Source organism: Chelonia mydas, chromosome 6 (assembly GCF_015237465.2).
Source record: "Chelonia mydas isolate rCheMyd1 chromosome 6, rCheMyd1.pri.v2, whole genome shotgun sequence".
NCBI classification, from domain to species: Eukaryota; Metazoa; Chordata; order Testudines; family Cheloniidae; genus Chelonia; species Chelonia mydas.
The window spans coordinates 9328685-9342160 of NC_051246.2; the positions used below are offsets into that span (position 1 = coordinate 9328685).

At 43.8% G+C, this 13476-nt stretch overlaps 1 protein-coding gene across 1 annotated transcript in view; it reads right to left on the reverse strand.

The window, feature by feature from the left end:
• Positions 1-455: 455 nt before the first annotated feature.
• LOC119566353 (interferon-induced very large GTPase 1-like) overlaps positions 456-13476 on the reverse strand; it is a 33122-nt gene continuing 20101 nt past the window's right edge. Inside the window, 7 exon segments of the mRNA XM_037899022.2 lie at positions 456-3155; positions 3158-3316; positions 3319-5070; positions 5073-5867; positions 5870-6202; positions 6205-6618; positions 10252-10323. Coding sequence (XP_037754950.2) covers positions 1891-3155; positions 3158-3316; positions 3319-5070; positions 5073-5867; positions 5870-6202; positions 6205-6618; positions 10252-10323 — 4790 coding nt within the window. The 3' untranslated portion in view covers positions 456-1890.

The following is a 13476-nucleotide window of genomic DNA, read 5'->3' on the forward strand; positions in this document are numbered from 1 at the left end:
CTGGGTCCAGTCTGGCTCAGGCCTTGGTCCCCTTAGACATGGTCTGGGGAGGAAATCCTTTGACTAGGTGTGTAAGTCATTACCCCATTCGTAACTTGGATTCAGAGGTCAGAGCTCAGTTTTTCCTCCAGACTGGGTCCCCCCTCTGTTTTGGCTTGTCATAAATATAAACAGATGCATCTGATGAAGTGGGCTTTAGCCCATGAAAGCTTATGCCCAAATAAATGTGTTAGTCTCTAAGGTGCCACAGGACTCCTCGTTGTTTTTGCTGATACAGACTAACACGGCTACCTCTCTGAAACCTGTCATCCTGAAGGATCCTTAGGGATGTTAGAGACTGAGGTGGACCAAACCATGCCATGCATGCAGAGGGGAGGTAACCCAGGCAGGTATCAGTAGAGCCCTGCAAATCCACGGGTATTCACTTTATATCTGTGGACCTTTTTTGCAGATGCACACAATCACCCGAACGGAGTGGCTGTCACCCAGCCCACAGGCTCCAGCTCGCCTCTTTGAATTATGCAACAGTGGGGACAGCCCTCTGGGGATTCTGGGAGCTGTAGTCCCCAGCTTTCTTGAAGGGAGAAGGTAAACTACAACTCCCAGAAGGGAGTGAGCCAAGCACCATTTTGAAAGAGGTGTGGTTGTAATTCAAACTAGTGGGCGGCAAGGGCGCATGCTGTGAAGAGAGCAGTGGTCACCGCTCTATGTCTGGGCCGGGTCTGCGTGCATTACAGCCGCCTCAGCTGCATAGGGGTGTCCGAGCCCCACCACTGGGCGGGTGGCACTGAACACGAAGGCCCAGGATTGTTGCCTTCCTACCCAGAGCGGGGAAGGAGGTGCAGTGGGGGTGGAGCAGGCTGTGGGGCAGGTGGTCTCTGGGGAGAAGTGGGAGGTAGCTGGGGGCTTGGCACAGCCCTGCGTCACTGCTGTGCAGTGAGCTGTGGAGCAGTCTAGAGCCCTGCAAAACCACAGATATCTGCAGATGCGGGTAACCGCAGACAATTTTTGCAGATCACAAATTGGATGTGGATACATTTTTGTATCCTCGCCGGGCACTAGGTATCAGCCAAAATGGCAGTAGGTGACATTCCACCTGGGACCACAGATTGCTTAGCAGCACGAACTGCTTTCCCTGGCTGCTCCCCACAGCACCCCCCATGCAGAGGGTGGCAGGCAATCACAGGGGGAGAAGCTACTAGCACCATGGCTTCTCAGCCTTACTGCCCTGGGTGAGAGGGGTGTGCAGGGCAGACAGCAGGGCAGAGGGAAAGACTGTTCACAGGTATAGGGTGGGTTTCCCTTGGAGCCTCAGAGTCTCTTGGGTTTGTGGGGATTCCCTTTGAATCCTCAGGGTCGATTGGGTTTGCTGGCTGCATGCCTCCCTTCCCCATTATGTTTAGCTGAAAACCGCTCTCCTTGGTGTTTCTGAAGTGCTTTCCCCCTCCCATGTGTTTCTTCATGGAAGGCAAGCAACAGGGCCAGGCTGTTTGATGTCAGATTAGCCACAAAATCACAGGATATTGATGCTTTAAGTAGCAGAAGTGGATGGTTGGTATTCGGGTCCTTTTTTTGGAGAAAACACTCATCTAGGAAAGGTTTGCAGGTCACTGGATGGTACCACTGCACGACCAAATGCAGTGGTGGGAACAGCATTGGGATTGTGGTCATCTGGTCCTTACGACAAACATGCAGAAACTCCACATTTGGGTCTTTCTCTCATCTTGAATTGTGCCATACATTGTTATGTGAAAAAGCATTGGAAGCTGCAAACTGTGTCTGATTTTCTCAGAGAAACAAAAGTACGTATTTAGAAGATATGGGAATTTTTTCACATGCCACATTTAAAGAAAATTAACTTCTGTAACTTTCTGCTCACAACAGAGTTTCTCAGCCTGTCCTTGCCTTCAATGTAAACACTTCCTTTAGGCCCTGCAGTGCCTGCTCTTTGGTTATTTCACCCCAGTCCTCAGGGAGATCGGCAGGGAGAGCATCAAACTCCTTAGCAAACTGGTGATTGAATTCCTTGAAAACAAACTTCCAGTAATCGGAAGCCGTGATGCTGGGATCTGGCTGGATGCGCCAGTCTGGGAAAAAATTGAGATAATCTTTATAAGGATGAGGTTTCCATTTTGTCTCTGAACATCTAAATGAGTCATTGGAAACCACTGCAGAAGAGCATATATCATAGCAAAGTATCTTTGTTTCAATCTCGGTATTCCCCTAATCCTTGAGGCGGTGCACTGATGCAAAATGCTCCTTGTGCGCAGGAGCTCCTGCTTCACAGGGGACCTTACAGAATGGACACTGCTTCCCACAGCCAAACACTCGCTTGAAGATTTCATCCTCAGGTTTCACTGATAGATTGGAGAGTACTGACAGAATTTCTAGCTTTTTAAATTCAGATAAAATTAGTTCCTTCAGATTAGGAAGAAAGGTTTCAATATATGCAGAAAACTGTTCAGCATTTGCTGTGATTTTAAGTCTGAGCCCAGCTAAACTGTCCCTGGAAATGACTAGGTCCTGCTGCAGCACGCTGCAAAAGTTGTCTAAGAAGGCAGAGACTGTGTTTGTTTTTTTATATTTGCAGTTTTCCAGAGCCTTGTTGACTTTGTTTATAACTGTAGTTAAAATCTGTTCCTCCATAACTCTCAAACCCTCACTCTCTTTGTAGTGATCTAGCAGGTGTCTCAGTATCCAGGTCTTGACAAACTCTTCATAGTTGTTAATATATTTCACATAGTTGTCAAAATTCATCTCCTCCAGCAGCTTCTTCTGCACAGCAAACTGGAAAAAACTCCGGCTGCCATATTCTAAGGATTGTCCCTTCCTGAGAAAGTCATCCACTATTTCTATTCCCAGTCTCTTGTTCACATACTCCACCAGGGCAGGTCTCAGACACTGATCACAGAAATCCTTAGCTCTCTCTTGGCAGGTATCCTTCTCCAAGTAAAGGTCTCTAAAGGTGGAGAAATACTGAGGTTTCAGTCTCTCCAGATGTTGCTGAGGGTCATTTTCCTTGATAAAATCCTCGTGCATCTTCTGAAATGCACAAGCCGCCTCCCCCAAAATGTGAAATTTTAGATTGACTTCAAAGAAAGCACTGATGTGAAGTTTGTGCAGATCACATTGTTGGAGTTTCTCATTGATTATATAAGCAGTTCTCTGCAAAAAGTTTCATCGTAGTCTGTTTTGGACTTTATCTTTTTCTCCGTGTAACTCTGGCACTTGTCCACTAATGATTTAGTAAGTTCATCTGTGTTACATGGAAGTTGTGGTCTGAACCACTCTTTGATGGCTGTGACTAATGATTTGCAGCTTTGAAAAATTTAAAGACAAAGTACTCATTTTCACTGGTGACAGATTTTATTCCATAATCCCGAAGGCTTCCTGCTTCTTGTAGCTTTTGATTGACCTCACTCCCTCGATTCTCTAAGTCCTTTCTCAATTGGAACTCCATATCTTCATAAATTAGTCGTGTATGTAAAGGAGTGAATGATAATTCTGACAATGTTTTTCTCCACATTTTTTCAAATTCAGATTCCAGATTCTTATTATTTAATTTTTCTTTTCTTTTCCAGCATTCTATCAAAAGTTGGTCAACTTTCTCTTCTATTTTCTTCATGTACTCAATTTGGATATTTTTTATCATGTACCGGCCTTTTTGAATTTGAGTTGCATCCTCACACTTACTGAATGAATAACTATCAAGTTCTTTCTTCAGGCCTTTTGCACTCCTGATAAAATCTTCCTTGTACTTTTCAATTAAGTGAAGATTAGCTGCCGCACTATCAAAATAATTTTGTAAGCAATCCAAAATCCTCTTTTCACCATCCACCAGTTTCTTTTGCAACTCATATTTTATTTTACCTGTATCTAATTCATGTGGAGAACTATTCTGAATAGCAGTTTCTTGTTGAGCTACCCAGAGATGCATCTTCTTGCGGAAATCCCATTCCCACTTTGAATAGTGCACAGACAGCTGATTATAGGCTTCTGCTACAAGGCTATTTCTGAAACTGAAAATAAAGTTCTCATGCTTTACAGCATTCCACAGGCTCCTCACCCATTCAATGATCTGGGGAATCTCCTTAGGTGTTCTCTTAATTGAACGGCTTCTCATAAGTTCAAACAGGGATTTCTTTAGGTCACACACACTCTCACTGTATCCCATATTCACAGAAGCCATGGGAGGGACTCCATGCCACAGTCCAGGAATGTACCAATCGTGTTTCTCTGGATCATAGTCCATAATGTCTGAAAATTTTATTTCCTTGCTTTTTTTTTCCATCCTTGCTGCAGCTTTGGTCATTTCATTCAGCTGCTCCAGGAGGCGTTTCCTGTCCCTCATGTTTTGGTCATGTGCAGACACATCACTGACATTCTGATGGATAAAGTGGCAGTTGTGCTTTTGCCCAATTTCCCCCATTCTGAGGAAGGCATGGACCACTATTTGCAGAACATCCTTCATTTCTGTGGCATTCTCCATGGCCATGTTAACGATGGTGATGTCACTCAGTCCAATCACCAGTGTGGCCAGCTCATTGTCATGTTGATAACTATCCTCCAGCCTGGCCAGTTCGGGGGCTTTCAAGCCTTCCGTGTCTATCACCAGGATGAAATCACAGCCCAGGTCCTGCTGAAAGTTCTCTGCCACTTTAATGAGTGACATGAAGGCTCCTCGCGTACATCGGCCACTGCTCACTGCAAACTGCAGGCCGAACATGGTGTTGAGGAGGGTGGATTTCCCAGTGCTCTGCACTCCCAGCACCGTCAGAACCACCATTCTGGACCTTCCCCCCAGCTTGGCATGGAGCTCAGTCAGCACATCTGTCACCCACTGCAGTGGGATGTTGGATGCATCTCCATCGATCAGCTCCATGGGAAACCCTTCCAGCATCAGGTCAGCTGCTATGCCTGGGAGATGGGTGAATTGTCTTTTGCTTTTTGCGACTTTGCCTTGCTCCATCATTGAGCATTCAGCCTCATAAAACTGTGCCAACTCACGCATGAAATGCTCAAGTCCTAAGGAACTGACTGATATTAATTCATCTAGTTCTGATAACTTTTTGGGTCATCACCTGAAGTGTTATTTTCTTTATATTGATCGCGCAATTCAGAGAGATTATTCCTAGCAATGCAATCCAGTCTAAACTTAATCCATTTCAGGAAGAAGTTTTTTTCCAGTGGAGCTAGTTGATTTAGTCCCATGATAAATTTATTCAAACCATCAGTAAGATCACACTTATTCTGCTGAGCACGTAACTCTGATAATTCCTCTTTCAGCTGAGATCTATATTTCTCAGAAGGGATGTCCCCTTGCCTTCTCATTCGGCACAGCTCTTTTTCCACTTTAGCCAATTTTTTCCATGGATCCCCTTGGAGTCTCAACATTTCTTTCTTGTACTTTCCTATGTCTTTTATTTCTGCAGTGATTTCTTTAGCCCACTCGCTTCCTGTTTGACTTGCCTTACAGTCTTCATCTACCTGGATTCCTAGTTCATGTGCAATAACAGCCATATCCTCTATATTTATTCTCTTGGCAGAAGATTTCATTATACATCCTAAAAGCAATTGTAGCCTTTTTACAAATTTGGCCTTATTTTTGCTGCTGTCTTTCACCAATAACTGTGATTTGTTCAGTTTCAACTCTGAGATTAATTTATCACAGAATATCTGTGTTTCACTGGATTTCCCAGTTGGAACGTTAAAGATGAAATAATATTTCATTGCTGATTCCTTTAGAGATGATAAAAGTAAGTAGTTTTTTTCACTGATGCTTTCAACAAATATAAACACGGAAGAGGAGACATTTGTTAAAAAGCTGAATTGCAGCCAGTGTGACTCAATGTCTCCGTGCAAATTAGTACTGCAACGGGCTCTGGGAAAAGATCCAGATTCCCCCTCCCAGAAAAATACCAGGATATTTCTACCAACCCATCAGAGATATTTCGAAGGACATGCCCAGACTCCATGTCCCGATGGACAAAGAAATCGTGGTGCTGCTGGGAGGGGCTGAGTACCTCATTGAGGAATTTGGACTTGGAGAAGCTACAGCTGCCCAAACGCACAAAGGAAATGGTTGGCATTGCCGTGAGCACCAGGCTCTCCTCTCTGAACCCTCTGCTCTCTGCCAGGGAGTGCGGCCTCCACTTCCTCACAATGTCCCTCATGGCCCACAGCAGTAGGGTACACTTGGGGTGTCAAGGGCAGGCAGCAGGAGAGGGAGGGCAAACTGGCACATGGACATTTTGGACAGGATCTCCTGCTGTAGGAAACTGTCTGAGCAAAGCAGAACAGCACACAGAACATCAAGTGGATTCACAGCATTAGCATCACTAAGACAAGAAATACTTTCATCAGTATTCAGCTCTTGCTCATCTTCACTGCTTTGTTGATAACCAGGTGCCGTGTAGTTAAGGCTTGTATTTCTGGCCATCCCATTTAAAGCCATTATCTTTCTTAGGAAATACCAAGGTAAATCTCCTAATGACTCAGGAGTCCAGCTCTTTACATTTTCTGGGCTGATCTGCAGAATATCCTTCAGCCGGAGCTTCTGGCTTATGTGCTGCTCCATCCCTAACTTGGACAGGACATTTTGTAATGCTTTTCTTCTCTGATGATGAAAATAAAAATATCATAGCTTAAATAGTTGTTAAGTATGTCTGTATGTATATATATGTGACAGAATATACTGGTGTGTTCACATCCTACACACCATTATAATAATGTTTGTACAAGGTGTGTCCTGTCAGATATCATTGAAAAAACTCAATTTGCTGATCAGTATTGTCCTGGTAAAATATGTGTGACAATGTTGCATTTGAAGTTACAAGATTCCCCAGTATGGTGTTATTAACACATGTTTCAAACCCCACCCAAACAGAAGTTGGCAAACAGGCCTGTCTTAAACAAAGAAATTGTGTTTGCCTTAATTTGAATTTAAGCAGTAAACAGTCATCAAGCAGGAAGGGAAGACCAAGGACATTCAAATGGCGGCGGGGGTGGGGTGGGGGAACAGCAGGGAATAGGATCCTACATAGACCCTATCTCCTCGGTCTGAGCTGGAAATGTTTTTTGAGAGGGAGACTGAAACTATGTAAAGGAAGATAAACACCCCAAAGGACCCCTGTCATAAACATACAGCTAAGGGTAGCCTAGGATTCCTCCTTACCTGTAAGGGTTAAGAAGCTCAAATAGCCTGGTTGGCACCTGACCAACAGGACCAATGGGGAAAGAAGATACTTTCAAATCTTGGGAGGGGGGAAGGTTTTGTTTGTGCTCTTTGTTTGTGTGTGGGTTCTCTCTTGGGACTGAGAGGGGCCAGACAGAAATCCATCTTCTCCACCCATCGCAATCCAAGTCTCCAATATTGCAACCAGTATAGGTAAGCCAGGCAAGGCAGATTAGTTTATCTTTTGTTTTTCTTGTGAATTTTCCCTGCGCTAAGAGGGAGGTTTATTCCTCTTTTCTGTAACTTTAAGGTTTTCCCAGAGGGGAATCCTCTGCGTTTTGAATCTGAATACCCTGTAAAGTATTTTCCATCCTGATTTTACAGAGATGATTTTACCTTTCTTTTTTTAATAAAATCCTTCTTTTAAGAACCTGACTGATTTTTCCATTGTTCCAAGACCCAGGGGTTTGGGTCTGTGATTGTTTTGTAACCAATTGGTTAGGATATTATTCTCAAGCCTCCCTAGGAAAGGGGGTGTAAGGACTTGGGGGGATTGCTGCGGGAAGAGGAACTCCAAGTGGTCCTTTTCCCTGGTTCTTTGTTAAATCACTTGGTGGTGGCAGCGTTACTTAAACCCAAGGTACAAGGGAGAATTTGTGCCTGGGGAGTTTTTAACCTAAGCTAGTAGAAATAAGCTTAGGGGGTCTTTCATGCGGGTCCCCATGTCTGTACCCTAGAGTTCAGAATGGAGAGGGAACCCTGACAACCCCACTCTCTTTCCCTGCCCATCACATTCACTGCTCCTGAAGAGACAACGAAAACAGCCATTGGACTCTGGGGGAGAGGTCCTAACCTAAAGAGTTTGGTCAGCAAGACTGCTGAAAGCATGTGGTGAGAAAAATTTGCCTTGAATTTAATTCAGTTTGTTAGGTTAGGTACCAGTAAGCATTTTATCTTTATTTTTCTTGCAACCATTGCTGACTTTTATGCTTCATTATTTGGACTCACTTAATATCTCTCTCTTTGTAGTAAATACATTTCTTTTATTGTTTAATCTAATCCCGTTTGTTCAAGTTGAAGTGTCTGGGTAATTCCATTTTTCAATTATACAGTCATGTATTAGGATTAGCTGTTTTATTTTCCACATTTTGTCACTTGCATACAATACTAGTTGTAGGGATGAAAGTGAGATTACTCTGGCTTCACCCTCCCTCCCATAAAACAAGTACATCTTGGGAATTGTTGGTCCTAACATATTCTGAGAACAAGACTGTCCAGCAATGCAGCATGGAGTGCTTCTTTCTGTTGTATCTCTTGGCAAAGTCCTTTCCTGGTAATATCTTCAGTGCAATGAAATACCATAACAATTCTACCTGACTGACTCTTTTGGTCTGAGTTGAGATTTTATAGAAGACTAAATAATAACTATTAGTTCATTTTATCCTTTTTCTCCTCTCTCTAATATTAGAGGTGGGGCTGGCAGTAATGCATATAGTTAAGAATGTTTTACACTTTCCATTATCATAGAATCATAGAATATCAGGGTTGGAAGGGACCTCAGGAGGTCATCTAGTCCAACCCCCTGCTCAAAGCAGGACCAATCCCCAACTAAATCATCCCAGCCAGGGTTTTGTCAAGCCTGACCTTATAAACCTCTAAGGAAGGAGATTCCACCACCTCGCTAGGTAACCCATTCCAGTGCTTCACCACCCTCCTAGTGAAGAAGTTTTTCCTAATATCCAACCTAAACCTTCCCCACTGCAACTTGAGACCATTACTCCTCATTCTCTCATCTGCTACCACTGAGTACAGTCTAGATCCATCCTCTTTGGAACCCCCTTTCAGGTAGTTGAAAGCAGCTATCAAATCCCCCTCATTCTTCTCTTCTGTAGACTAAACAATCCCATTTCCCTCAGCCTCTCCTCGTAAGTCATGTGCTCCAGCCCCCTAATCATTTTTGTTGCCCTCCGCTGGACGTTTTCCAATTTTTTCACATCCTTCTTGTAGTGTGGGGCCCAAAACTGGACACAGTACTCCAGATGAGGCCTCACCAATGTTGAATAGAGGGGAACGATCACGTCCCTCGATCTGCTGGCAATGCCCCTACTTATACAGCCCAAAATGTCGTTAGCCTTCTTGGCAACAAGGGCACACTGTTGACTCATATCCAGCTTCTCGTCCACTGTAACCCCTAGGTCCTTTTCTGCAGAACTGCTGCCTAGCCATTCGGTCCCTAGTCTGTAGCAGTCCATGGGATTCTTCCATCCTAAGTGCAGGACTCTGCACTTGTCCTTGTTGAACCGCATCAGATTTCTTTTGGCCCAATCCTCGAATCTCTTATTTTCAGTTACTGATAACTTTTCCAAACCTTAACCACTTAGGCCGAAATTTTCCATGCTCAGTCTGCATGGAACCTCTGCTGGATGAATTATTATAAAAAAATATAAGGAAAATGGGTCAGCTATTTCCAATAATGGGACTATGAAAAATAAGCTGATTTCCAATTGTTAAAATTTCTCTTCTTCCCCCAAACCATTTATTTGAAGAGCTCTAATCCCTTTGTGCTTTGGAGCGGGGACTTTATATTTGTCAGGGGATAATCATGGGGTGTCAGAAAGATGTCTTTTCCTGTCAACCATAAAAATTCACCCAGATTTATTTGAGTTATATGCATCTGGAAATCACCACTTGTAGCTCAGTGGAACTTGTCAGAGGCTTGCTGCTAAATTTTCTGGACATTCCATCTGCACTGAGCATACTCCAGCGCCACTGACCTTCCACTGCACTGGGCATGCTTATGTACCCTATAGAGTTTCCTAAATGCCAATATGAGCTTGCTCCTTAGACCCACATGATTTCTTGTATGCCCCTTCGTCTGCATTGAGTATGTTTTCCAGCCCCACAGAGGTAGCGCTCCAAAGAGAAAACAGCAACCGCAGCAACTTCAGCTCTAGCATTCCTTAACTCCTGAGTGCTTGACTTAGCAACCTCGCTGTTCTTTGGCTTAGGGGTTTTTAATGTGCATATAGTGTAATGTGAACTACAAGTATAGAAGGAAGAATTATAAGGAGAAATACCTTTTTGGAAGTCCTTTTCCACTGTCTCTGGGATATGCTGAGTCTCTTCTTCTTTCCGCAGATTGAAAGAACCTTACACAAAATTTAAGAGGGAAATAATTATCAATAATTAATCACTAATTTTTTCCTACAAATTCATATATTTATTAAAAATCTAGAAAAAGGGGTGAATGGTGAGGCAGCAGAATTTGCTGATGACACAAAATTATTTAGGTTAGAGAACTCCAGTGAAAAGTCTGAGGAACTTCAGAAAGACCTAACTAAACTAGGTGAATGGGCAATGTGATGGCAAATGAAGTTTAATGTTAATAAATGCAAAGTAGCACACATTAAAAGGACAAATTTCCATTACTCATAAACCATACAGGTTTCTAAATCAACAGTATAAACAGAAGAAAGGAATCTAGGTATCACTAGGTACAGCTCACTGAAAACCCCAGTTCAACAAACAGCTGTGGTCCAAAAAAACTAACAAGATGTTAGGATGAATAAGGAATGGGATGGACAATAGTACATACCAAAAATATGATGTGGCCTCATCCAGAATATTGTACGCAGTACTGATCACCCCTTCTCTAAAAGGCTACTACAGAACTGGAGGGGTTTCAGAGCAGGGCAATGAAAATGATTAAAGTCTTGGAAAAGAGAGACCAAAAAGATTGGGATTTTTTTTTAAATTTAGAAAGGAAATGAGTAAGAGGGGACATGATAAAAGTACAGAGTATAAAATAATGAATGGAATTGAAAAGGCAACCAAGAGCTTCTGTTCTCCTTGCCTCCTAACATAAGAACAAAGGGATGTTCAGGGAAAGGTAAAAAGAAAAGGAGTACTTGTGGCACCTTAGAGACTAACCAATTTATTTGAGCATAAGCTTTCGTGAGCTACAGCTCACTTCATCAGATGCATACTGTGGAAAATACAGAAGATATTTTTATACACACAGACCATGAAAAAATGGGTGTTTATCACGACAAAAGGTTTTCTCTCCCCCCACCCCACTCTCCGCTGGTAATAGCTTATCTAAATGATCACTCTCCTTACAATGTGTATGATAATCAAGGTGGGCCATTTCCAGCACAAATCCAGGTTTTCTCCCCCACCCCCCACCCCCACTCTCCTGTTGGTAATAGCTTATCTAAAGTGATCACTCTCCTTACAATGTGTATGATAATCAAGGTGGGCTATTTCCAGCACAAATCCAGGGTTTAACAAGAACGTCTGAGGAACAGTGGAGGGGGGGGGGAGGAATAAACAAGGGGAATCATAGAATCATAGAATCATAGAATATCAGGGTTGGAAGGGACCTCAGGAGGTCATCTAGTCCAACCCCCTGCTCAAAGCAGGACCAATCCCCAATCAAATCATCCCAGCCAGGGCTTTGTCAAGCCTGACCTTAAAAACTTCCAAGGAAAGAGATTCTACCACCTCCCTAGGTAACGCATTCCAGTGTTTCACCACCCTCCTAGTGAAAAAGTTTTTCCTAATATCCAACCTAAACCTCCCCCACTGCAACTTGAGACCATTACTCCTTGTCCTGTCCTCTTCTACCACTGAGAATAGCCTAGAACCATCCTCTCTGGAACCACCTCTCAGGTAGTTGAAAGCAGCTATCAAATCCCCCCTCATTCTTCTCTTCTGTAGACTAAACAATCCCAGTTCCCTCAGCCTCTCCTCATAGGTCATGTGTTCTAGACCCCTAATCATTTTTTTTGCCCTTCGCTGGACTCTCTCCAATTTATCCACGTCCTTCTTGTAGTGTGGGGCCCAAAACTGGACACAGTACTCCAGATGAGGCCTCACCAATGTCGAATAGAGGGGAACAATCACGTCCCTCGATCTGCTTGCTATGCCCCTACTTATACATCCCAAAATGCCATTGGCCTTCTTGGCAACAAGGGCACACTGCTGACTCATATCCAGCTTCTCATCCACTGTAACCCCTAGGTCCTTTTCCGCAGAACTGCTGCCTAGCCATTCGGTCCCTAGTCTGTAGCAGTCCATGGGATTCTTCCATCCTAAGTGCAGGACCCTGCACTTGTCCTTGTTGAACCGCATCAGATTTCTTTTGGCCCAATCCTCCAATTTGTCTAGGTCCCTCTGTATCCTATCCCTGCCCTCTAGCATATCTACCACTCCTCCCAGTTTAGTATCATCTGCAAATTTGCTGAGAGTGCAATCCACACCTTCCTCCAGATCATTTATGAAGATATTGAACAAAACCGGCCCCAGGACCGACCCCTGGGCACTCCACTTGACACCGGCTGCCAACTAGACATGGAGCCATTGATCACTACCCATTGAGCCCGACAATCTAGCCAACTTTCTACCCACCTTATAGTGCATTCATCCAACCCATACTTCTTTAACTTGCTGACAAGAATACTGTGGGAGACCGTGTCAAAAGCTTTGCTAAGTCAAGAAACAATACATCCACTGCTTTCCCTTCATCCACGGAACCAGTAATCTCATCATAGAAGGCGATTAGATTAGTCAGGCATGACCTACCCTTGGTGAATCCATGCTGACTGTTCCTGATCACTTTCCTCTCGTGTAAGTGCTTCAGGATTGATTCCTTGAGGACCTGCTCCATGATTTTTCCGGGGACTGAGGTGAGGCTGACTGGCCTGTAGTTCCCAGGATCCTCCTTCTTCCCTTTTTTAAAGATGGCACTACATTAGCCTTTTTCCAGTCATCTGGGACTTCCCCCGTTCGCCACGAGTTTTCAAAGATAATGGCCAATGGCTCTGCAATCACATTGCCAATTCCTTTAGCACTCTCAGATGCAACTCGTCCGGCCCCATGGACTTGTGAACGTCCAGCTTTTCTAAATAGTCCCTAACCACCTCTTTCTCCACAGAGGGCTGGCCATCTACTCCCCATGTTGTGATGCCCAGTGCAGCAGTCTGGGAGCTGTCCTTGTTAGTGAAGACAGAGGCAAAAAAAAGCATTGAGCACATTAGCTTTTTCCACACTCTGTCACTAGGTTGCCTCCCTCATTCAGTAAGGGGCCCACACTTTCCTTGGCTTTTCCTTGGGAAATAGGTTATTTTTAAATGAATCAACCATTCCCAGTCTCTATTCAAGCCTAAGTTAATTGTATCCAATTTGCAAATTAATTCCAATTCAGCAGTCTCTCCTTGGAGTCTGTTTTCGAAGTTTTTTTTTGAAGGATAGTCACTTGAGATCAGAAATCGAGTGACCAGAGAGACTGAAGGATTCTCCGA